Source organism: Halictus rubicundus, chromosome 10, assembly GCF_050948215.1.
Source record: "Halictus rubicundus isolate RS-2024b chromosome 10, iyHalRubi1_principal, whole genome shotgun sequence".
NCBI classification, from domain to species: Eukaryota; Metazoa; Arthropoda; class Insecta; order Hymenoptera; family Halictidae; genus Halictus; species Halictus rubicundus.
The window spans coordinates 5,494,342-5,515,863 of NC_135158.1; the positions used below are offsets into that span (position 1 = coordinate 5,494,342).

Here is a 21,522-nt window from a genome sequence, read left to right on the forward strand (position 1 = left end):
TGCTAATATGGACCCAAGGTTGGTTGATGTCTATGCTATATTCAAAAGAAGATCGATAGTATTTTTGCTAAATATTAATCCCGGAAAAAATTCTTAATTTATATTGTTCGAAATCATTTTTTAGTTCAGAAATAAAATTGTTATGGCTGTTAGAAAATTGATAGCATTGACGATCGATCGTTTGAATACTGTAAAGTAACCACTAGTAGGTAAAGTGTGTTCAATCAAAGTTTATTGCGGTAATTTAGAAAGATCAGAGTTCTAAATATTTTGGAAATCGATAAAAAGTATTAGAATATTTATTTTCGAAAAATTTTAAGTTTCGAGACTTCAGTCGGTAATGTCTCGACAGATCTTCATTGTGTTAATTTGTGAATGCTTGAATAGTTTTTGTACAAATTTTCCGAGGGCATTCTGTCTCATTGTCAGTCTTGGAAAGTTTAACAGTGCCATTTGTGCATGCCGAGTGCAGGATCCATTGAAACCTATTATTTAATAATAAGTCACTGTTAAAAGCGTTTATTGCGACGCGGAGTGTGATTATGGCAGGATACTAAAATAAGTTACTAAAGAACTGCATGATCCACCGCATCCGAATGCAATATAACTGCATGTAACAGATTCAATATTGTATGACAACGTATTAAATCATAGCCCAGTGGATAAGGGACAGAAAAATCAAAACTTGTCTTTTTTTTCAAACTGTATATTAATTACATCGTTACTGTATATTACTCTTCTTCTGATAATCATCTATTAATAGCGCTATACCTATAGTACAGCCGTCGTTATCGCGCTTCGCACATGTCTCCCTCGGCAGATCTCGAATTCATTGAACTCTTACGTCATCGACAATTACGCTTTCCGAAATTTCCACAAAGACCTTAAAAACCACTCGGATCTGCCTTCTTCCAAAAATGAACAAATTTTTTCCTTCGATCCGTAGTTCTTTTATTGTTTGAATTATTGAAAATTTTTCGAATCGATGATACCTATAAGCCTATCGTTATTAAACATTGTAACGTTTCAAGGAAGAGTGAATTCCCTTATAGAAATTTTGAGTAACTTTATAACAACTCGGAACAAACGATTTTCTCCGTCAGTCTTAGAGCGTGTACCGATAGCGACGTTCTTCTTGGAAAGATTATTCCCAATGCGACCGATCTCGAGTCTTATTTTTATCAACAACGAGAGAGCACAGTAGAACGAAATATTTTCTTGAACAACAAGCAGACATTTCATATGTAACTAGACTATGTGGAGATAACCACGCCAATTAGAAACACTCAAAAAACAAAAGTTCTAGTTGGTATTTGGATTTCAACTAAGGTTAAAAAATTTGGACGATCTTGAAATTTTGTGGAAAAGAAAGAAAATTCTCTGTGCAATGCATCCGTGGAAATAATATAATTTAGAATTGAGCAATTTTTCGATAAAATCGGGAAGAGTGAAGGTAATTGGTACGTCCAGTTGTCTCTTAATTTCAATTATTCTGCTGTTCGTTTAATTTTCATTGTTCCACTGTGCGTCGACGATATCCGACGAGGCGAGGCGACCACGTGCGAAACGTTTTCCCTTCTGAACGCAATATCGATCCATTCTTCTCCTTTCTTCATCCACTTAACTCCTATATGATATGTATCGAGTTTGCCGGTGGTATCTTCTGCCGTTTTCGCGTTTTGTGTGTGTGTGTGTGTGTGTGTGTGTGTGTGTGTCTCCTTAGAAAACCACGTGTCCGTTTATGTACGTGTCTATGTAGGTCCTGGGTGAAAAGTATGCTCGGAAAGTATGCTGCGCGGAGTAATAGATCGCGATCGAACTAGAGATAGTATAGCTTAACGATGCCCGATAGTAGCCCGCGAATCGTAACAACGTGGTTGTAAGTCGGTCACAACGTAACAAATCGTTCCATCGTAATTGTCAGTCCGTCAACGTTATTCCTCCGTCGATACTGACGCGCTCTCTGCGTACAATTGAACGTCTGCCTTTTTGCCTCGCCGAACCAGAATCCGAAAAAATAGTTCGCTAGTTCGTGTCTACGTATTAGGGAAGACTTCGTGTGAACGTCGTCGAAGCGTTGCCCAGCGATGTTAATCGTTAGACTGCGGATCTTGATGCGAAATAAAACTGTTCCGTATTAACTGCAACAAACAGAGCTGCTACTTAGAAGTGTCTTTCATTTTTTAGTAATTTAGAAATTTTTTTAATTTCAATTACAAGTGTTACTCATTTGCGTCATAAGTGCATAAAATCCGCAGTCGAGTAATCATCGTGTCCCGGTGTTCGGGGAGTATGTTATTAATCCCCAGCGAGCTTGCGTCGAAGAACGTGAAAAACAAATCGCTTCAGATCTCATTCCGTTTATTATTTCGAGCACGCCTTTCACCGGCTCTCTTCACAAAATGATCTAGTGGCAAGCCTTTGCAAACCCTTGCTAGGCGAGAACGGAAACGTCGATCGCAGGCCGGTCGTCTAGATCGGACATGGGTACAGTATTCTTGCTCCAGAGAGAACTGTCAGGTGTACAAGAAGAAAGCTTGAGTATGGCAGATTCAGATTTATTCGAGAAACTACTGGTACAAGTTCGATCTTCGATGTAGTTGTCATTATCCACGGTTCTTTGCCATTTGTCGGGTAACTTGTGGCAAAACAGCCATCGAATCAAGTTTCAAACATTTCTTTACAAGATAGTAGGTCTGGTCAGATTGCCCTTACATGACAATAAACGTGCTATTCATACTTGTTATTAAAGCTACTCGACAAAGACTTGTCAAAACGCGTTTGGGAAAGCTTTGATGTTCACTATACAATTATTCATAGACGCTTCTAGTGTTTACTGTATAAACGTCGTTATCAAAGGTACACATACGCCAAACCTCAACAAAGAACAGTACAACTGCGACTGTTTAACTTTCTTTTTGTACACCTAATCCAATTTCATGGCAAAAGACTATTCTCAGTAACGAGTCTCCGCCTCCTGGCTCTTTTTAGGACCGCCCCTACGCTCCAGAAGCTCCGCTATCCCTTCCACAGCGCGTCAACCGGTGGATGATTGGTGGAGAGAGCGTGCGTGGGGATAGCACCGCCTCTAGAGCCCCCACTCATTGTATAACCGCTCGAGTGGGCGTGGCCTCGCTGCTCCTACGCTCCCCAGAGCCGAACCAGTGCCCCACGGGGCAATCCGTGCCCATGCCTGAGGTAGAAGCTCTCGCAACAGCGGCAGCTAACAGCAGTAGCTAAGACGAGTAACAAAAGTGTAACAACGGACCAATTCCGAAACGTTCATGCCCTAACGGCGGTTTACATGATTGATTTGACACCTATTTCTGGCCTCGTGGCGCGTGCGCATGCTTTCGTAAGGCAATGAAGATTGATCCATGATTTTTCATAAACGGCGTGTCCGTCGGGAACGAATGCAAGCGAGTCGTTCGCTTTAAAAGTGTCCGCAAGGCTAACTATTTCCATAACGAACGTTTTCTGTTCTTCATCTTGTCGGCACGTTGCCACTTTGAAAGCAAACGACCCCGGATATGAGTCGCGACAAGAACGCTAACTACGGTTACGTTTATTATATCGATCTACTCAGTTTTGGTGTAAGGTGTACTCGAAAAAGTAGCACTGACCCGAAGTGTGTTCACTCCGGCGCACAATACGCGATCGGTACTGTTCGGTAACAATAACGAGCCGATCCGCTCTGATGTATACGACGATATGCCTTACGGTTAGCTTTAACTTCGATATTGTATGTAGGTACAACGTAATCTCTAGCTTGTGCCACGGGAAACATGATTTCCCTTCGTTTTACCGGTCGAGGGGCGCGGGCGAGCGAGGAGAATCGAATTCACCTTTCATTTCTACGGCGATGCCTGGGTCGTGTTTGACCCGGCTAGAAATTAACACGGCTTCGCAATTTGTAGCAACTTGATCAAGCTGGTTGCAATATACGCTGTAGTTAACACAGCTTTTCAACGATACCAGTTTATATAGGGCGAGACAAAATTAGTGGCGGAAGTGAATGGGAGGTTGCTATGGAAACGAGTGGAAAATAATTTTCTTGTGTTTCATAGTGTAAAATGATTTCGTACGGCGTCCCGATTTTAGTATCGTCGTGTTGAAAACGTCTTTCGAACAAAACATTTCACTGTTGGAAGAACAGAAAAGCTAGAAAATGGAATGCAGTTGTTTTATCCAGCTCTTTGAATCGGAAACTCCGTTTCAAGTGACTTAAGTGTCTGACTAGTATCTGAAGTGTCGGTTTAAGTGCGAAATCCACAATCTCGGGAAAGATACACCGCAGGAAAAATTTGTAAAATTACTTTTCCACTTGTTTTCGCAATACATCGCCGTCCTCTTCATCCGGTGACGTCACTGATTCTGCTTCACCCTATACACATCTGGGGAAGAAAGGATTTCCAAAGCAAGAGAGACCAATAGACTCGTCAAGAGTATCGATCATCAATGAATGAACTCGAAGAAAAAGGCAACTCGAGTCCTCCCCGGACTTCCGGTCCGTTCAACACCGGCGTCGCCGTCTCTGAGTAATCGTCCTCTATAATTCAACAGTATGATACACCTATCACGAGAGAACGTGTCTGCTTACATGGTAAAACAGTACGATACGAGCTACATTCGATAGAGTCTCTACCCGATTACAAGTGATACGTTTTACAGATTGCAACACGGAACGAGCAACGTTCAGCCTAGGAACAGAAAACAAGGGTTCAACGAGAGACACGGGTTTCGTTAATATCCACACAAGAGAGAGATAGAGGGAGGTAGAGAGGGGTAGAGATAGAGTTAGAGAATTATTTACAATGAGTGCTGCCGATTCTCGTGCTCTTTCCGTCGACGGTATCAGTTCCTTTGATCCCGGAGGATGCTGAGCACAGGTACGCCCGGAGAATCACGAGGAAACGAGAAGCAGAGTACGCGTAGATACACAATAATACATCGAGGAGCTTGCACTCGAGGACACGGACTCGTTCGAACCCTGCGCTCTGTTCTCTTCAAGGTCTGTACCGGTTCACGAAGGTCCTTTCTGGATCGCCTAGGCTCTGGAGATTGCTAGGGATCGAACGATTCCGTGGACTGCAAGTCCGTAGGATAAATAGTTTCGTTGAAGCGACCCCGCAGATCCTGTGTTGTGCCGTACTACACGTGTCAGGTATATTAAGTATAGTTTTACGTCACGAAAGATATGGTTACTCTGCTGTACAATTGTATTTTCACCTGGTGATGGCCCGTGTCGCGTGTGATCCTCTTTCGGGGTGGATTTTCTCATTTACTGTCGCGTCTGGTAAGGAAATTTCGAAATATAGACTGGTTTGATATGGTTTGGACTGTGTACATGTTTTACAATTCAGAAACTAGACAATTTTGATATGTTTGGGACTGTGATTTTGATATGTTTGGAAGTGTACATATGTTCAAAGATTGCACGGGAAAATATTGATCTTTTTTTTTTTGATATGTTGTTTTTTCAGGAAGTGCATTCATCTTGATGTTTGATATTGCACCATTAAAGATGCTATCCACAAAAGTCTCACAAAATTAAAGCAATCTGTTCAATCTACTGTGTCAACTTTTATCTCACCTCAACGATCCTATCAAAATTGTATTCATAAGGTATATCACTATAAAAATTAATTTTTAAGTTCAGACATACAAGTACATCGTACATGAAACGATAAGGTGACACGCAAGGTATTCCACAAATCTAAAAGGATCAAAAATTCTATTTGGATTTGAGAAGAAATTGTCCTACTGAACACTCAGGGGATGATATCACCCCAAAGAGCAAACGATCACGAAAACCGACCTAAAACCTTAAAAAATCTGTCCTAAAATCCCAGAAAAATTTCAGACGTTTCCTCACAAGACTTACTACCAATATAACCTTCCACTGTCAACAGGTTCCCTCCACCAAGGATCTACATCACAGGATCTACGCCAGATACTTCGATCCTTCACTCCCCTGATATCCAAAAAAGAATCACTCGCGACAGGACACCCGTCGCTCTCCCAACGTGAAAAACCTCGGATGGCGTGTCTTCCTCTCTTGGTTTCGATCCTCGATCCAGGAACTTCAATTTCCGTGGACGTCGATCCCGATTCCACCCCCGATGCCCCATAGGTTGCGATCGAGCTCGCGAGGATCACGCTGACCGTTTCCGCCGGTTGCGTCGCCGTTATGAAACCGTCGTCAACAAACTAAGAAAACTGCATAAACAAGATAACAATCCGAGCGTTTGGCGTCTCGAGTACCAGGCACTTTCGAATCGTCGGTCAGTCTTTTTCGCCGATCTCTTTGGCTCGGTGAGGAACGCTAGCATGAAGGGCCAGAATTTGAACATGAGGAAAGAGAAATCTAGATTTTCAACTAAAGATTAACTGGACAGGACCCCGTTTAAGTTCAAGAGGGAAGATTAGGCTCGCGATCGGCTTCACAAAGGCGCAGCGGGCGGTAAATATGCCGTATTTACAGAAAAACGCGAGTTGATGGGACACCGTGGAGTCTATACCGGCGAGAGTCTGCTGGCTCTGTAAGGTGTTGCCGGTTGTGTTATCGAACCTGTTGTTGGTTCTTGGTTCTCCGGAGAACGAGCCGGTTGTCGACCAGCGTCCCATGATCATCCTGATCGCCTCAGGCAGGATCGATCGTCCAGGACTGTTACCATTCGTAGTCGTGCAGATGGAAGGGGTTGGTGCATGGTTGTTGAGCGTGTAGGTGGGTCTCTATCGGCGGCGGCTTGATCAGGTCCATCTCCGCTCGGTTGATCACTTCACTGTAGAGCTGTTGGACAGAGGGATCGAGGATTAGAATGACGACGAGTGTTGTGGGAGCGAAGATTGTCTGGTGTGAGAGTCGCAAAGACGCCTATCAATAAACCTAACAAACAATATAGAAAAAATATCGTGTTTCGTTCAGAGAGTATAGCCTTGCGTAGAAGTTTTCGTTCGTTACGGACGCTTTCCTCGCGGGGACGTTCTAATTAGAACGGTTTTACTAAACCTGGAAGCTCCTACGGATATACTCGTCCTCGCCTATGCCAGTCATACCGTAATTATATCCACCTCCGCCGCCGCCGCCGCCGTTTAGAAATGGATTCGTCGGGTTCACGGGACCTGTAATTAAAATACAGCTAGACATTTTAGGAAAATGAAGTTTTCCAGGTTGGAAGATCATGATTAGATTGATTGTGTGATGGAGTGATTTGGGAAAGTTCGCTCTTTGTGAAATTGTACTAGTTGAGGTTCTACATATTGGAGGTACTACCCATGAGAGACGAGTTAGGGGTTGAATAACAACCTTAATCGAATTAATTCGGCAGTCTCTGTTCAAGATACAAGATCTGCGATCATGTTGAATAGAGATCGCGTTAAGTATCGCAAGGATCTTACCTCCGTTCGCGCCAGGTACACCAAGATTATTGCCCGACGTCTGATAAGTGGCGCCATAGCCTGTGTCCTGATTAGCCAGCTCGTGCAGACGAGTTGAGCTGAGCGCCCTAGGTATGGCGTTGCTTGGGACACCATGAGGAGCCAGGTGCGTGGCCTCAGCCACCTGGTGAGGGTCCTCTGTCTGTGGCAAGTCGGACACGAAGCCGGTGTCCTTTCTGTAGAAGTTGATGAATATGAACCCGGCGAGAACCACGAGGCAACACAATCCGTACACTCTGAATGTTGCAGTCGTGCCTGAAAAAGCCATCAGAATCAATTAGTTAAAAATATATGGCCTTTTAGAATATTCTCCGAGATTTTTCTCCGGGTAGGAGGATATTTAAGTAACAGGGTCCTGCGTTTGAGAACCTCGACCAATAATAGAGCAATCCCTCATGAATATTTCAAGACAAATCAATATCGAAGCACTTGTCATCTTGACGAGGATCAATAAAGCATTGTTTCCACAGTTGTAGAGTCGGTAGACTGTACTGTGAACGACGGTTGCCCCGTGGGGGCACTGCCCTGACCCCAAGCAACCAAGCCACGCCTACTCGAGGCTCTCTACACGCCAATACACCCCAACATTTGAACAAGCAAGTTACTAACTTTGTTATAAACATTATATGATAGAACTTTTACGAACGACAAGACTGCATTTATTTAGATTTCAATTTCAAAGGCCATTTGCTCGAAAGCATTCCTCCCAGGAGCAATACACACACAATACACACTCACCATAAGCGTCGACGAACATGCCACCAATCATAGCGCCACAACCCCTACCCAGACCATGGTGAACACCTTGCAGCACACCTTGCGCGCTGGTGCGCAATTGAGGTGGTGTATTATGGGCTATATAACTGCAACATGCAGCCCACACTGCAGCATGAGTGATACCTTGGATGAACTCGAACGGCAGCACCCACCAGGGCGACGTCAGCCAGGAAATGTACAGGAAACGAAGCACGTTTCCGCCTAGACCCATGCACAGCACCTGCAACATTGAAATGAGGACATTTTTTAAATTATTAAGCGATGAGATGAATTTTTATTGAACTACAGTTTCCCGAAATCGATGCAGACCGCTTTTATTTTGCATAAAGATCTGCAGTCTAGTCATCGAGAACACGTATAAAATTTTCAAGACAAATTGTATGCCAAAGTAGCAATTATACGCTAAATCAACTGACCAAAGAGTTGAATGGTTAAAAAACGTTCGGAATTACCTTGACATGGCCAATCTGTCTGATAAGCTTGAAGCTGAAGAAGTACGCGAATATCTCAGAGATATGATTGATCACTGAGGCAACTCCAAAGAGGGTAGGCGAGCCTCCATAGTCCTGTAGATGCCAGAAGAGGAAGGTGAAGATGAGCCCAATTCCGAAACCCATGAACCAGGCAACAAACAGGAAGGACGCACACTTGAGGTCCTTGAACTGCTTCAGCACGGTCACCCATTCCGGGATCTCCCTCATCGTTTGAGCAAACATTTTCGTCTGCAAGTTTGGACACTCATTGGCAAGAGTCCAAGGAATCTCTAATTGACACGACGAAGACAAAAATCAATTTGCTACCTTCCCTTCCGGAGGCTGAGGCTTGGGGTTCACCGCAGCCGAGGAATCTTGAAGACTTGGCAGATTCAGCTGCTGAGACAGTTGGCTCTGCAGCTGCTCCTCCCTGGTGGGCTCAGCTGGCGGTTTCACCACTTCCTGGACACAAAGAGAATTTGCAGCTCTTCGATTCTGATCTCAATGGATTTTGCTACAATTAGCGATACACGCCGATTTTGATGGAACTTTGGGGAAAGGTAGTTCTTAGAAAAATATTCGACACATTTTTTTCTATCGGTCATTGTCCACATTGGGGTGAAAATGTATGTTTCCTTGTCAACAGCGTCACTCACCGGTTCCGAGACTATGATGTCGTACTTGAAGTTGATCTGCGTGGCCGTAATCAGAGCGGCCCCCATCAGCACGCTGAAGATCGCGAAGCAGATGGTATAGTTCTTTTCCCTCAGGTCTGGGCCGCAAGGGTGGTCTGGGAACGCGGTGCTGTGGTCCAATGCGATACCCACGAAGAACATAGCAAGTCCCCATCCTAAGCTGCCGAACATTCGCTGGTGACCATACCTGGAAAGAAGAAAGCTCGAGAATTTGGAGGCTAGCTCGGACCTTGCAGGGAACGTTACCTGTCCGCGTCTTCTCCTAGTAAAGTGATCACTGCTGAGTCCGCTAACGTGATTGCTGGGGCTGCGAAGAATTCACCGACTATGACTAGCAGCAGCAGGAGGAAGAACGTTTTTTGGATGTCCTGTGGAAAGATTCAGCAATTTTTGTTAGGTATCATTTGCAACAACCTAACGGTATAGTAGTCCAATATTGCTTTCAGAAGAAAAATAAAATTCACCGGCAATCTGTAGACGATGGAGCTGAACAGCGGCTTGACCCATCCCCTGTTCTCGTTGGCGTCATAATTGGCAGCGTAGGACACGGTGTGAGGGCTCTGACGAGAATGCATCCTGATGTACCGTTTAGTCCTGGACAGGGTCTTGTCCCTGCGTCTGGTCCTCGCCATAGGCACCTCAACGTCCTCCTCATCTTGATCGTCCTTCAATTCATCCTCGTCTCCATTTTCTAAAAACGGCAACTTGCGGATGTTCTTCACCGATTTCTCTTCATCGTTAAGTTCCTTCTCCCGTGACGCTTCATTCTTTTCGTCTACGCCTCGTTTCACCATGATCTTCGTTGGGGGCGGTTTCGCCCTAACTTTGGTGTGCGTGTACACTTTCTTCGGCGGTCTTCCATCTTCCAAAGGTTGATTCTAGACCAACAGACACACTCCATCATCAGAAATTTGAGGGTTACCGTAACAGTGAGAAATGTACTTTCTTCATGTTTGAGCATAAGTGAAAAATGTTACAGAACTTACATTGAGGAACCGTTTGTACTCGAGCACATCTGCTGGACGGTTTCTTCGTTGCAGAGTTTCGAAGTCTATGGTTTTGGCTTCAGGGTGGGTCTCCGAGTCTTCGAACACCAGCTGTTTGTACTTCAGGTCCTCCACAGGGCTCTCCTCAGTAGTGAGTACCTCTCTTCTGACTCTATTGTTGTCGTGCTGGTTGTTATTGTGGTCTGGGACAGTCTGCCCGACTGGTGGTGCTTGTTTGCTCCTGAGCCTCGATCTCTGCCTGATCAACAACGCCGGGGTGTCGTCTTCCTTCCTCAGCCTCTCGAACACCACGTTCTCAGCAACTTCTAGACAGTCTTCATCGGTGTGGTACAATTCTTCGTGGTTGAGGGATCTTTTGACGATTCGACGCTCGGGATTCGACGCTTCCAGGTACACCGTGTTGTTCCTCATCACCATGCAGGACGTGGCCGGTGGCTGGATGAAGCCCAGAGGCAGGGTGAAGATGATCCAGCAGGAGAGAGAGGCCAGAAGTATTAGTTTGCCTTTTTGCCACCTGCGGAGGGAAATGGATCACTGGAAATCGATTGGCCCACTTCAAGGCAAGCCACGGATCGCGAGATTCTCTGTTCTTCGGAGATGAGGACATTTCCTACCCTTGATTGGGTTAATCGATAGGCGTAAACCTACATCTACTCTGGCCGCGTGGGTATCGAAATAATCGGTTTGTCATGAAATAATTACTTTGATTTTGTGTTATCTTTTGGGGATGATTGTTCGGCAGTCAACGTGTTAAATACGTAGACCTGATGTCGCCGATCTGACGACGATCATCCTCAACGGGTTGATCATTAGAACAAACCATATGGTTAATATAAACTTTTTAATAATGTGCACTTCTTCCTCTAGAAAACTGTGAAAGTCGAAGTGGTACCAATCACTGTGTGAAAGAAACCGTATGACAAGGGGCTAAAACATCAAACTAGGTAATTCATGCAATCATTAGGAAAAGTATGGGCATCTGACAAATATAAATTTTTCCTTGAGGAAACTACAATCAAGGAAGAAGTACCAATCATTCTAGCCAGAAAACAAACTTTCTGCTCCAGGAAGGTAGCATCAGCGGAGACTTTCCAATCACCATAGCTACAAAAGGAAACCCTACAACAAGCAATTAACCCGCCACCCCAAGTTCACCAGGTGTCCACGCTCACCTGTCAGCAAGGGACCCCCAGAAGGGCGCGCTGAGGAACTCGATGAACGGCCTGAGTCCGATCAGCAGTCCGCACTCTCCAGCGTTCATGCCCATCTGCTTGAAGTAGACCCCCATAAGCGGGAACAAGGATCCAAAGGCAGAGTAGAAGAAGAAGTAGAACGTCTTGACAGTGAGCAGCTCTTGGTCAACGGACCCGAACAGGTACTCGATCACGTCACTCTTTCCCCGGATCTTGTGGGTAGCCTCTTTAGGTTCCGGATAGAGGTTCGGGTCGACCTCTCCGCTGGCATGGGGATCCACCATGGGCCTAACACCTGGGACCTGGGGCAGCGATCTGCCCTGTTGGGACCCTTGGTCGCCCCCATAATCATACTCTTCGTGACCATAGTTCTGCATGACTCCGGCCGATGACTGGTCTCAGCCACCAGAGCCTCTTCAACGTCCTCTTCCACCAACGAGATCACTGCCGGCCACTGTCAGGAGACACGAGCACCCTTTTCACCCTTCACCTTGTCGTCACCTGGCGACGATCTTCAATAGATCCTCGATACCTAGCTAGCCTAGATCTCCTAGCTAGCCTAGGTGTCCAAGCCTAGACGATCCCTCCGTTGACGACGGTTCTACCGTCTTTTCGACAATCGCCAGCCACAATCCTTTTAGACCAGCGTCGAATCGATGGCCAACCGTGTGGCACCTTTCGCCACCGAGATCGATAGTCCTGCCACTGCGCCCGCGCAACTTTTACACCCCCGCACGACACCCCGCCTGAAGCCCGGTTACTCAAAGCTGCGATGGCCTTCCGTTCGATCCTCCCGAGTGCGAGCTACGAGTGCCGGCGATCTTCGTCGTGATGGAATCTATAGATTCGATGGCCCTCCGAGGGCGCAGGAAATTGTTGCGTTTCGTAGAAGGCGTTTGGAATCTAGGGGTTGTGCAGGGTTGGGGGTTCGAGATTGCCCCTGGAAGATTTGACGATAAGAAGTAGAGCGAGAAGTTGTATGTTGTAGGCTGAGGTGGTGGAGGAAATTGTTGAGTCTTAATTGCATTGGTGTCGCCATTTGGAATTTGGGGCTTGGGGTAGTTGCCCCTACGAAATTTATGAGGAGTATTGTGGTGATATAATTTTTTTATTTTTGCAGGAATTTCTGCTGTTGATTGATATCCCTAAAAAATGGGAAGTTCAGAGTCGTCGTGAATTGTAAACTGTAGAATGTTAATCAGAGGGAATTATTGAGCTTTAATTGTTGTAGCAGCATTTGGAGTCTTCGGATTCTTGAATTTCTAAAATTTCTTGTGCTCTTAGGGTCTTGGGCTATTAGAGTCTTGAAATTTTATTATTTCAGGGCCTCGGAGTGTTTGCCTCTTCCAATTTTAGGGTCTTGTAATATTGGGACCTTGTGGTCTGGGAGTTTTGGAATTTTGTAGTTTTGGAGTCTTGGAGTCTTAGGGTCTTAGGGCCGCGAAATGAAGGGGTTTTGACGTCTTAGGGTCTGGGGGCCTTGAAGTTTTGAAATTTTGAGACTCAGTGACCTATGGGACATGTTCTGTCTGAACACGTTCAGTCCCATCGCTAGACATCTGGTCTCCCACCCCCAAGGCACTAGTTTCCATTTCCTCCGACTCCGCTCTGTGTCCTGCGATGCTTGCACAGTTGATTATGGGCCGGATATCCGGCTTCTGATGACCCTAAGCAAATGTCACCGGCATACGTTCGCGTTTACTCTTCGTCATCTTCTTGTACTTCTTTTTCGTCTCTCGTTTAGAGAATTTAAAAAAAAATGAGTCATCGTCGATTACATACCGTGAATTAAAGAATCATGTTTAGTCGCAATCTGTAAGATTACGTTCTTCGAAAAAATGATCCGAAACAAGTAGCCGCGTGAGCAGATAAGCTACGTAGCCTCAAGATTTGGATTCCTCGAGGTTAAAGCTCAACGATCTGATGTCTAGACGTTATTCTCCTTATGTTTAATCGCTTCCACCCTTGTTTATTTGATCTAACTTCCATTTAATTAAATTGTATAAATTACAAGATAGTCGACGGACTTTAAGCGTTCGATGCACATACCAACGTTGGAGGTCTTCGTTTCTTAGAGTCCTCAGGTTTCAGATTTGAAGATTTTGAGATCTTGGGACTTAGAGTCTGAAAGTGCAGGCGATAAATGCATTCTAATCGAATAAAACGCATTTCCCTGGGAATATCTATCGACTAATTCACAAAGGATCTGCACAAAGCACGCTAATCAGAAACTGGCAGCTATCAGAAACTGGCAAAAATTGCGACCTTGAGGAGGTTAATGTAACCTTTCTTCCTCTCAGCAGATGTTCGCTTATCGGGGCCGAGTCATTAGCAAATAAACTGTCGAGATACGAGCGCTGTTATGAAGCTATCAAAAGAGCTGTCTCGCGCGTAGAAAATGTTCCGGGAGTAGAATGGCCTCCAGACGCGTGTTTAGGGAAACCTTTACCGTGCTGGCGAACGACAGTGCGTTGAATGTCGCTAACCTTGACCCGCATCGTGACTCGTGCCTGGCTCTTTTATCTCGCGAGTACAGGAGCTCTGCTTGCGAAAAATTGTTATCGTCAGCTGCGTCGAAGGAACACAGCTTCGGACACGTGAGATCAAACTCGAGCTTTGAGTGGTATGTCAACGGACAACTTACACCAACGTATCAAACAATTATTATTTTTACTCCGACAATAGGCATACTGTTCTGTCAAATAAAAATTTTGTTAGCTGCTTCAATAGTGCGGAAACCTACCCTCGCAATTCCAAATTAGTTGCTCTTATAGTTTCTTTCCAAAAAATTCGGAAACATCGTCTACTTACCACCTTATTCCCACCGTAAACGTTAACAAATTAAAATCGCGGCAATGAACGTTTTCTTTCGTCAATTAAAAATATTATCAACTACTTCAATAGCATAATAAACGACCCTAAAAATTCCAAGAAGTTAGCTCACAAGGTTACCTCAAAAAAAATTTCCGAAAATCACTCTGAGCCAACACTGAATTAAATGACATTCCCCACATATTTCTTATACTAATTCCAAAAAAAAAAACATACTGTCCACAATTTCTTACACACATAATCTCAGGGGGGAGCAATCCACGCTGTCGACTCACAACACACATCACTCAAAGTCACCACAGCCAAAAAACAATATTTCCTCTTAATCTGCAAGCTCTTAGAAAAATGCATCAGAGTGCATTTTCCCAGCGGATAAGTTCATGACGCATATTGCTATCAGCGAATCGAGCATGTAACATCATGCAGGGCACGATGCGTGTGCGTGATTGCGAGTTTTTTCTTGATAAGACTTCCTCTGTGCTTTGGAAAGCAGCATGGTCGGTGCAATGATCAGCGCGAGAGTTTGCCGCAGGTGCAGCGCTTATCGTCGCAGCTTCCGCGTGTCCGAAGTTTATGGGACCGGATTGTGGCAGCGGGACGACAGCGAACGGGTGTTCGCGTGGCAGGATTTGCGTCATAGTCATTGTTGACAATGCGGACGATACCGGATAAAACCGTATATAAGGAGAACGCTTCCAGATGCACGATTAATAATTATCATCTCTGAAACAGATCCGGAGCACAAGCTCCTATTCTCTAGCCGGTACCGCTGACGCAAATCGACTTGACCTTATTTCAAAGTTCAAGTATGAGCGCCGCGGTTCGCCTAATCGTCAAGAAGAAAGAACCACGCACTCGGAAGAAATCGCGGCAGGTTGCACCGAGAGGTCAACATTCGCTGTTCAAGGGGCTCTTCTGGTCGAGAAATTTGTAAATTTTGATATGGCACCATTTTATTAAATAATTAAATACTTCATTTTTTTTACTCTCCTAAACCGAGTTTCATACTAATTAAACTAGTAGTTCATATTTTCTTTATTTTAGACTAGTAGGACACTTTTTCTTTGCGTGCCCCTCTTTGAGAAACCATAACACTTACAATTTTGAGTATTGTGCCCTCAAAAAATTCTATCATATAGTCCACATAATAGAAAATAAGTATGCAAAACCTCGATGGAAAAGAGTGGTTCGATTTCTTTGAAAAAAATGTCCAAACAAGGCCTTTAAAGAAAATAAATATTGTATTTATTCGACAGTCTCGCCATCGGCGTACAAGTAGTTAGTATATAACTTAAATTAATAATAGCTATGTACAAGTCTAATTCGTTCTACAACTATGTACAAGTCTAGAAGTCGTCATCCTTGAGGATGCAGTCTCTTGCAACCCCCCTCCCCTCCCCGTTTTACCCCAGTTTTTCTTTGGTTCAGTGTCATGTTGAGTGCTGGCTAGTCCCGTTTGCTGAGGACCGAGTTCGGTATCGGGTCGATGCGCGATTGACCTTGGAACGTGGATGATGGCGCCGGTTCTGGTGGCCCCTGGAACCTGCAGGTCTTCGCTGTCTTCAGCAAGCGACCATTGTTCGCCGTTCGCCAGTATACTGTGCGGACTGCCTGCTTGCCTGCTACGTAGCTCACTGCTCCACCGATCAGCATCTGGACAGATGATTCAGTAATTGATTAGTCATTGTTGATAGAACGTTGGTTGTTTAGGCTCTTGGAGAAATGGGTGAAATCACCAGGATTAAAACGAATCCTTTCGTTGCCGAAGGCGTTTATGACAAATGCTTGACGTGCTTCTTGGGTGGAGCACATTGTTGGTTTATTCCGAAAAATTGTGTAACGATTCTAGTGGAGCTTGGTGTTGGAATTTGATTATTCTGGTGTGTATTGGACGTGTTTGTACAAAGGATGAAGACAAAGAGAATAAAAATGCAGAATTGTAGCTAGTGGCAAAGAAAATCAGCTGAAAGATGTCATAAGTAGACTAAGGATTTTAAGTAGTAAGTGAATATTACTGGCACATTATTTACAACCTATTAAAATGATTAGGAGACGAATTGAATTTGCATGTAACTCCCCCTTCTTGTACAGTTACAGAACAGTCAGCTAAGAGGAGCCTAACTAAAGTCCCAAGAATCAAACATCGAGAATCTGGAGTAGAGGAAAACTAAGAAGAAAATTAAAAGGAAAGTAATAGAGATTGAAGAGCCAAGGTAGGATTCTGGTTTGGAAGAGGTCTTGGAAAATAAATGCTTACCTTTGCGTTATACTGTAGAAATTGACTAGACTGTTCAAGTAGAACCTTAGCAGTTCTATGGTTGGTTTGCAGAGTTAGAGCGTTGCAGCACGGTAACGATCAGTGTTGTTGCAGCAGATGTGGATCTTCTGCCACGCTCGCGTTCTTACGAGGAGAAGTTGTGAACTGACGAACAGACCTCCTCGGTTGGATAATTTATACGATTAGTACAACGTCACGGGGTCGGTGATAAGAGATCGTTCGCGCGTCATTCATCGTGATCGCCGAATCCTCGTTCGCGCACGCTTCTCGATCTACGGTGGGGGTTGGTTGCGTGGGGGATTTTCAAAGAACCGAGATTTCGATAAACACCGGGGACCTAATCGTCGCCCACCTATAGATGCATCGTTATCGTATAGTAACCGATAACGCCAGCCGAGTGTGGCGCAATTCCGCGAGCCAAAATACGGATTAGAGTCCACGATCGTTCAGCAACGCTAAGCTGGAACTTTGACTACTCCAAACATCCCGAGCATCGACCTTGTTTGTTTGCGATTCGATCACTTCGCTGTCTCATGCACACTCGACCGTTGCTGCGCAAAGAAATTGTTAATTTCCGCTATTAGACAAGAATGATAATTATGATTAGATAAACATGAAGTCAGGATAGGAAGTAGGTGACAATAATTCAATAATTTTGGTCAGCGAAAAAGGAATGTAAAATTTTAAAATTCTTTTAATGTATTCACAGTTTCGTTTTTCATTTTTAAGATAAATGCACAACATCCGCAGTTTATTCGTTATTTCTACTATTTCTGCAGTTATGTAAATGTGATGACTCATGATGGAGAGGACAAACAACTCTTCTGAGAATGTGGTTTATTTATTTTGACTGCGTTTCCTGAGAAATAGAACTTTTAGCGAATTGCAGGCAATTGTTTGTTTGAATGACTGTGGTTTGTGGAAACCGCGGCAATGGTTGTGGAAAACCAGTGAAAAATATATAGAGCCATTGACATAAAAGTTAAATATGAAGAAATCATTTTGTAAGCATTGCAGTAAGAAATATGTTCTTATTGCGTCGCTTTTATTATTGTCAAGTATTTATTTAATTAGTTAATGTCGATAGTATACGTTGTTTCATAAAATATAGTAAACAGATCGTTCCTCGATGACTGTGTTTTAGATAATGTAGGATGGAGATAAAACAGGGACGTTGATAATAACAGTAGCGTGAGCGTACGAGCATAATCGTGAAGGGATGATTAGAAATTATAATAATTACACAACATTTTATACTAAAACGTAATAACGTAGGAACACGTTTTTCTAAAAGCTTGAACGAAACTAATCCTTTCATCCCTCGAGAAATTGCACTTTTGCATCAACATCAACCCTGAAACATGTGAAAGCTTTCCCGGAACCTAAAACAAAAGGTTTCCTGCAAAATATCTTTTATATGATTAAAAAGGTTCAAAAAAAGGTCTGGGGTAAATCTGGAACAAAGCATAAGAAATTGCAAATATTGCGAAATTTTAATTTCTGTCAAGCTAGTATTATCTACTAACACTCGTTGTTGTTGGAACGGGATAATATTTTGCCAAGAAACAACAATGTTCCGCAGAAATATATGGCACAATTAGCAAGCGGAAATTTTAACCGAGACCTTGATACAATCCGCACGAGGCCCCACGCGAAAACACCGCGATATTTTTTTTCCCGTTCTCAGTATTGTAAGACCATTATCGGTTGTTTATGCCAATACCGTTGTTTCCGCTAAATTGCGAAATAACACAACGTTCATGCATGACTAAATTTCTCCGTTTCGCCTCGCGTCAGGTGATCTATGATAAATCGATTCGGGCAAACACGGTTAATCTTGTGCACGCATTTTTCTCTCGGCACCGCCGACGAATCACTTGACTTGCCGAATGTTTGCGGATATTCGTCGCTGCTCCAGATACGCTGAAATCATTCAACAATTTTTCCATCGGCCGCGTGCACCGTTTGCGACGAAGCTAATTTGCTAAGCATTAATTGCGAATCGTTGTGCAATTAATGTTTCTGCGTTGAGAAAAATTGTCTCCCGACGGTGCGACGAATGATAAGTGTGTTGTGGATTTTTGCGAATTTATGGTTTGTCTTTGTGCGATGGTTGGAATTATATTTTAAGTTAAATGAGAGTTTAAGTCTCTAAATTCTATAATGTATTATAGTAGAATTATATTATTAAACAATTGATCAATGAGTTCTGTTTAGGACAAAATTTTGCAAACACAAAAAAGAATCAATAGGTATGATAGAAGAATTTTTAGAGAACAGTGACAAACATGTTGAATTGCAAGAAAACTGTCTGAAGAATAATGATAGAAAAATAGCGTTAAAAAATTTGAATTTGCGTAGAGCTGCGCGGCCTAGTGATGACATTCTGCTTGTATCGGATGCACTTTGTTTCTGACGTCACTTTTTCTTGCGTCTCATAATTACTCGCTATCATTCACTAGCAAACCATTTCGCCGAACATTATTAGCGTTTCGTCAGCACGTGAGAAACACGAGCATCGTTCATGTGCCATTCCAGCATGCTGAATTCGTGGATCTCTCGTCAAACACGGTTCCATCTAAAATTATGCGACTGATGTAACCCGAGCGAATATTCCTCGTGATAGGGAGAAGCTTAGCGTTGTTAAGAAGGAGTTCTGGGAATTTAGGACGTCGTGTAAGTTCTCGACAAAGTCCTCCTGTAAATTCACAGTTTTATCATACCGCTCTCCTCCGACCATAGTTTCTTATCAAATAGCGACGCTCGGCTCACTCGACTCGCTCGAATCGCATTGGTCTGGATCGTCTCGATCACCTGATCCGGGTCCCGATCCCCTGATCCAGGCAAGCTGGAAAATTCATGGCACTCCAACGTGCCGATCGATCGCCTCCCGATTATTTTCACGATGCTTATTTATAGGTCTCTCCTCTTATCCACGCGTAACGAGTCGTAACGAGCCTTATCGAACGATGTCCGTCTTCGAGTGCAGCCTTATCGGTTAATCGTTCATATCGTCGATTTCATCCAACTTGAGGATCATGCTCCGTTTTTTCTTCTCTTCCTTGTGGCGCAGGCTGCTCGGAAAATAGCGCTACGGGATTATCGCTTTTCGCCGGAAATGAAACATAATTTTAATTCGAGCAAGGTTGCTCGTAGGGCAAATGGAAGAAATTCTCGCGTGCACCCCGACCCGGAAAAATTGGAATATCTTCGCTCTTTATTGCTAGATGTCTAACCTTCTTAACATTTATTAAATTCTTTCCTTTTAGGCCGATTGCGTCAGCCCCACATGCTTGATAGCATTGATAAGAACTCATAGACGCGGAGGGACGCGGATCTCTTCCTCTCGGGAGAATGAAACTTTAATAGCTGTTGACTGAGATGTACGTATTCGCAATCTTTAATACTCTTGCTTCTTTTTAAGCTGCATTGCGCTTCGTTGCCGATGCGAGAAATTAATTGGCGTGCATCGGCGGTAAATTAAACCTAACTAGTTAATTTGGTCAGTCGATTTCTGACGTACCTTAATCGACTTCCGTATATGTTCAGTAGATTTTTTAACAAGATTTTTTAGTTAATACGTAAGACCAATTTGTTTTTTTTTTTTAATAGTTAATTAAAGTCGAAGTCTCATCCGTCCAGTCTCAATTAACCCCACTATCAAATTATCATCTTTTGTACTTTCCAGTCTTCCTCTTCTTATCAGAAAAAACTTTCCTGCAATTAATCTCGCAAGATTAACGTAGCAGACAGCGAATCCGCTGATGAAAAATTTCCGAGTTCTATCTCTTTGCTAACAGGAAAGTCAACGCGGAAAGTCTCTTGATCCAGGGATCAACCCTTAAGAGTCTGGAAAGAGAACTTCTTGAGCCCTTCAGTTTTAAATTGTTAATTAAAGCTTTAGTGATACACCGAGTCCTCTCGTGACCTCAAAAAAAAAAAAATATTTATAACCATTGTAGAACATTTTGCAGAATTATTTCAGAAATAATCCTAGACATGAGAGAAATAACGAGAAATAATATTTCTCACGTCTATAGTGTTGACGCATCAAAAATAAAATTCACAGCGTCGCAAATTAATAACGAATAAATAGCTGCGTCCGTGTAGGGTGACTCGCAAAAGTGAGACGCGGTATGAATCGCGGAAAAGGAATTAGGCGTTCTACGCGCACTTATCGGAGCCGGGCACGTTCCTCGTGTTCCGAAGAAAGTTCCACCAGCAGAACAGCCAATGGAAAATTTGTCAGAGCTGTCTGATTCGCGAGTTCATCGGGGCCATGCGGTCTGTCTATGTAATTCTTGTCGCCGTTCGACGCAGAAGTCGGCTGCGCTGCGTTATCCGGGGATAATACGCAAAACGCGTAACCGGGGCGGAGAGGGCGAGCGACATGGAAGTCGCATGATTCACGTGAATCTTTCGTGGCGTCGCGAGGTGAAGCGAGCAGACGTCGTGATCGCGATAGAGCGATCGCGAATTGATAACGGTCTCGATTATTCTCGATAACCACTCGCAGGCGATAAATTCGCCGTAGTCTCGACCATTCAACCGTTAAAAAATTATTTCTCTACAAGATTAGACCATTCAACCGGTAAAAAATTATTTCTCTTCAAGACTGGACCATTCGACCATTAAAAAACTATTTCTCTTCAAGACTGGACCATTCGACCATTAAAAAATTATTTCTCTTTAAGACTGAGCTGTTCAACCATTAAAAAATTATTTCTCTTCAAGAATCGATCATTGGACCATTAAAAAATTATTTCCCTTGAAGATTCGACCATTCAACTATTGAACAATTATTTCTCTTGAAGACTCGGCCATTGA

At 43.7% G+C, this 21,522-nt stretch overlaps 2 protein-coding genes across 3 annotated transcripts; both read right to left on the reverse strand.

The window, feature by feature from the left end:
• Positions 1-666: 666 nt before the first annotated feature.
• Positions 667-12,297, reverse strand: Jef (major facilitator superfamily domain-containing protein 6 jef). 2 transcript variants are annotated; one of them, XM_076795174.1, is made up of 11 exons: positions 11,565-12,297; positions 10,372-10,906; positions 9,850-10,263; positions 9,632-9,753; positions 9,347-9,572; positions 9,018-9,152; positions 8,670-8,939; positions 8,179-8,437; positions 7,402-7,695; positions 7,060-7,125; positions 667-6,793 (listed from the first exon to the last, which is right to left on the reverse strand). In XM_076795174.1, the coding sequence occupies exons 1-11, from the start codon at positions 11,960-11,962 to the stop codon at positions 6,783-6,785; spliced, it is 2,730 nt and encodes a 909-aa protein (XP_076651289.1). In that variant the 5' UTR covers positions 11,963-12,297; the 3' UTR covers positions 667-6,782. The 2 variants fall into 2 exon arrangements, with proteins under 2 accessions (XP_076651289.1, XP_076651288.1); XM_076795173.1 differs by having other exon boundaries at positions 7,013-7,125.
• Positions 12,298-15,639: 3,342 nt separating this feature from the next.
• On the reverse strand, positions 15,640-16,861 carry LOC143358364 (uncharacterized). The gene is made up of 2 exons (XM_076795451.1): positions 16,675-16,861; positions 15,640-16,070 (listed from the first exon to the last, which is right to left on the reverse strand). Exon 2 carries the CDS (start codon positions 16,068-16,070, stop codon positions 15,864-15,866), a length of 207 nt encoding a protein of 68 aa, XP_076651566.1. The 5' UTR covers positions 16,675-16,861; the 3' UTR covers positions 15,640-15,863.
• Between the last annotated feature and the right edge of the window lie 4,661 nt (positions 16,862-21,522).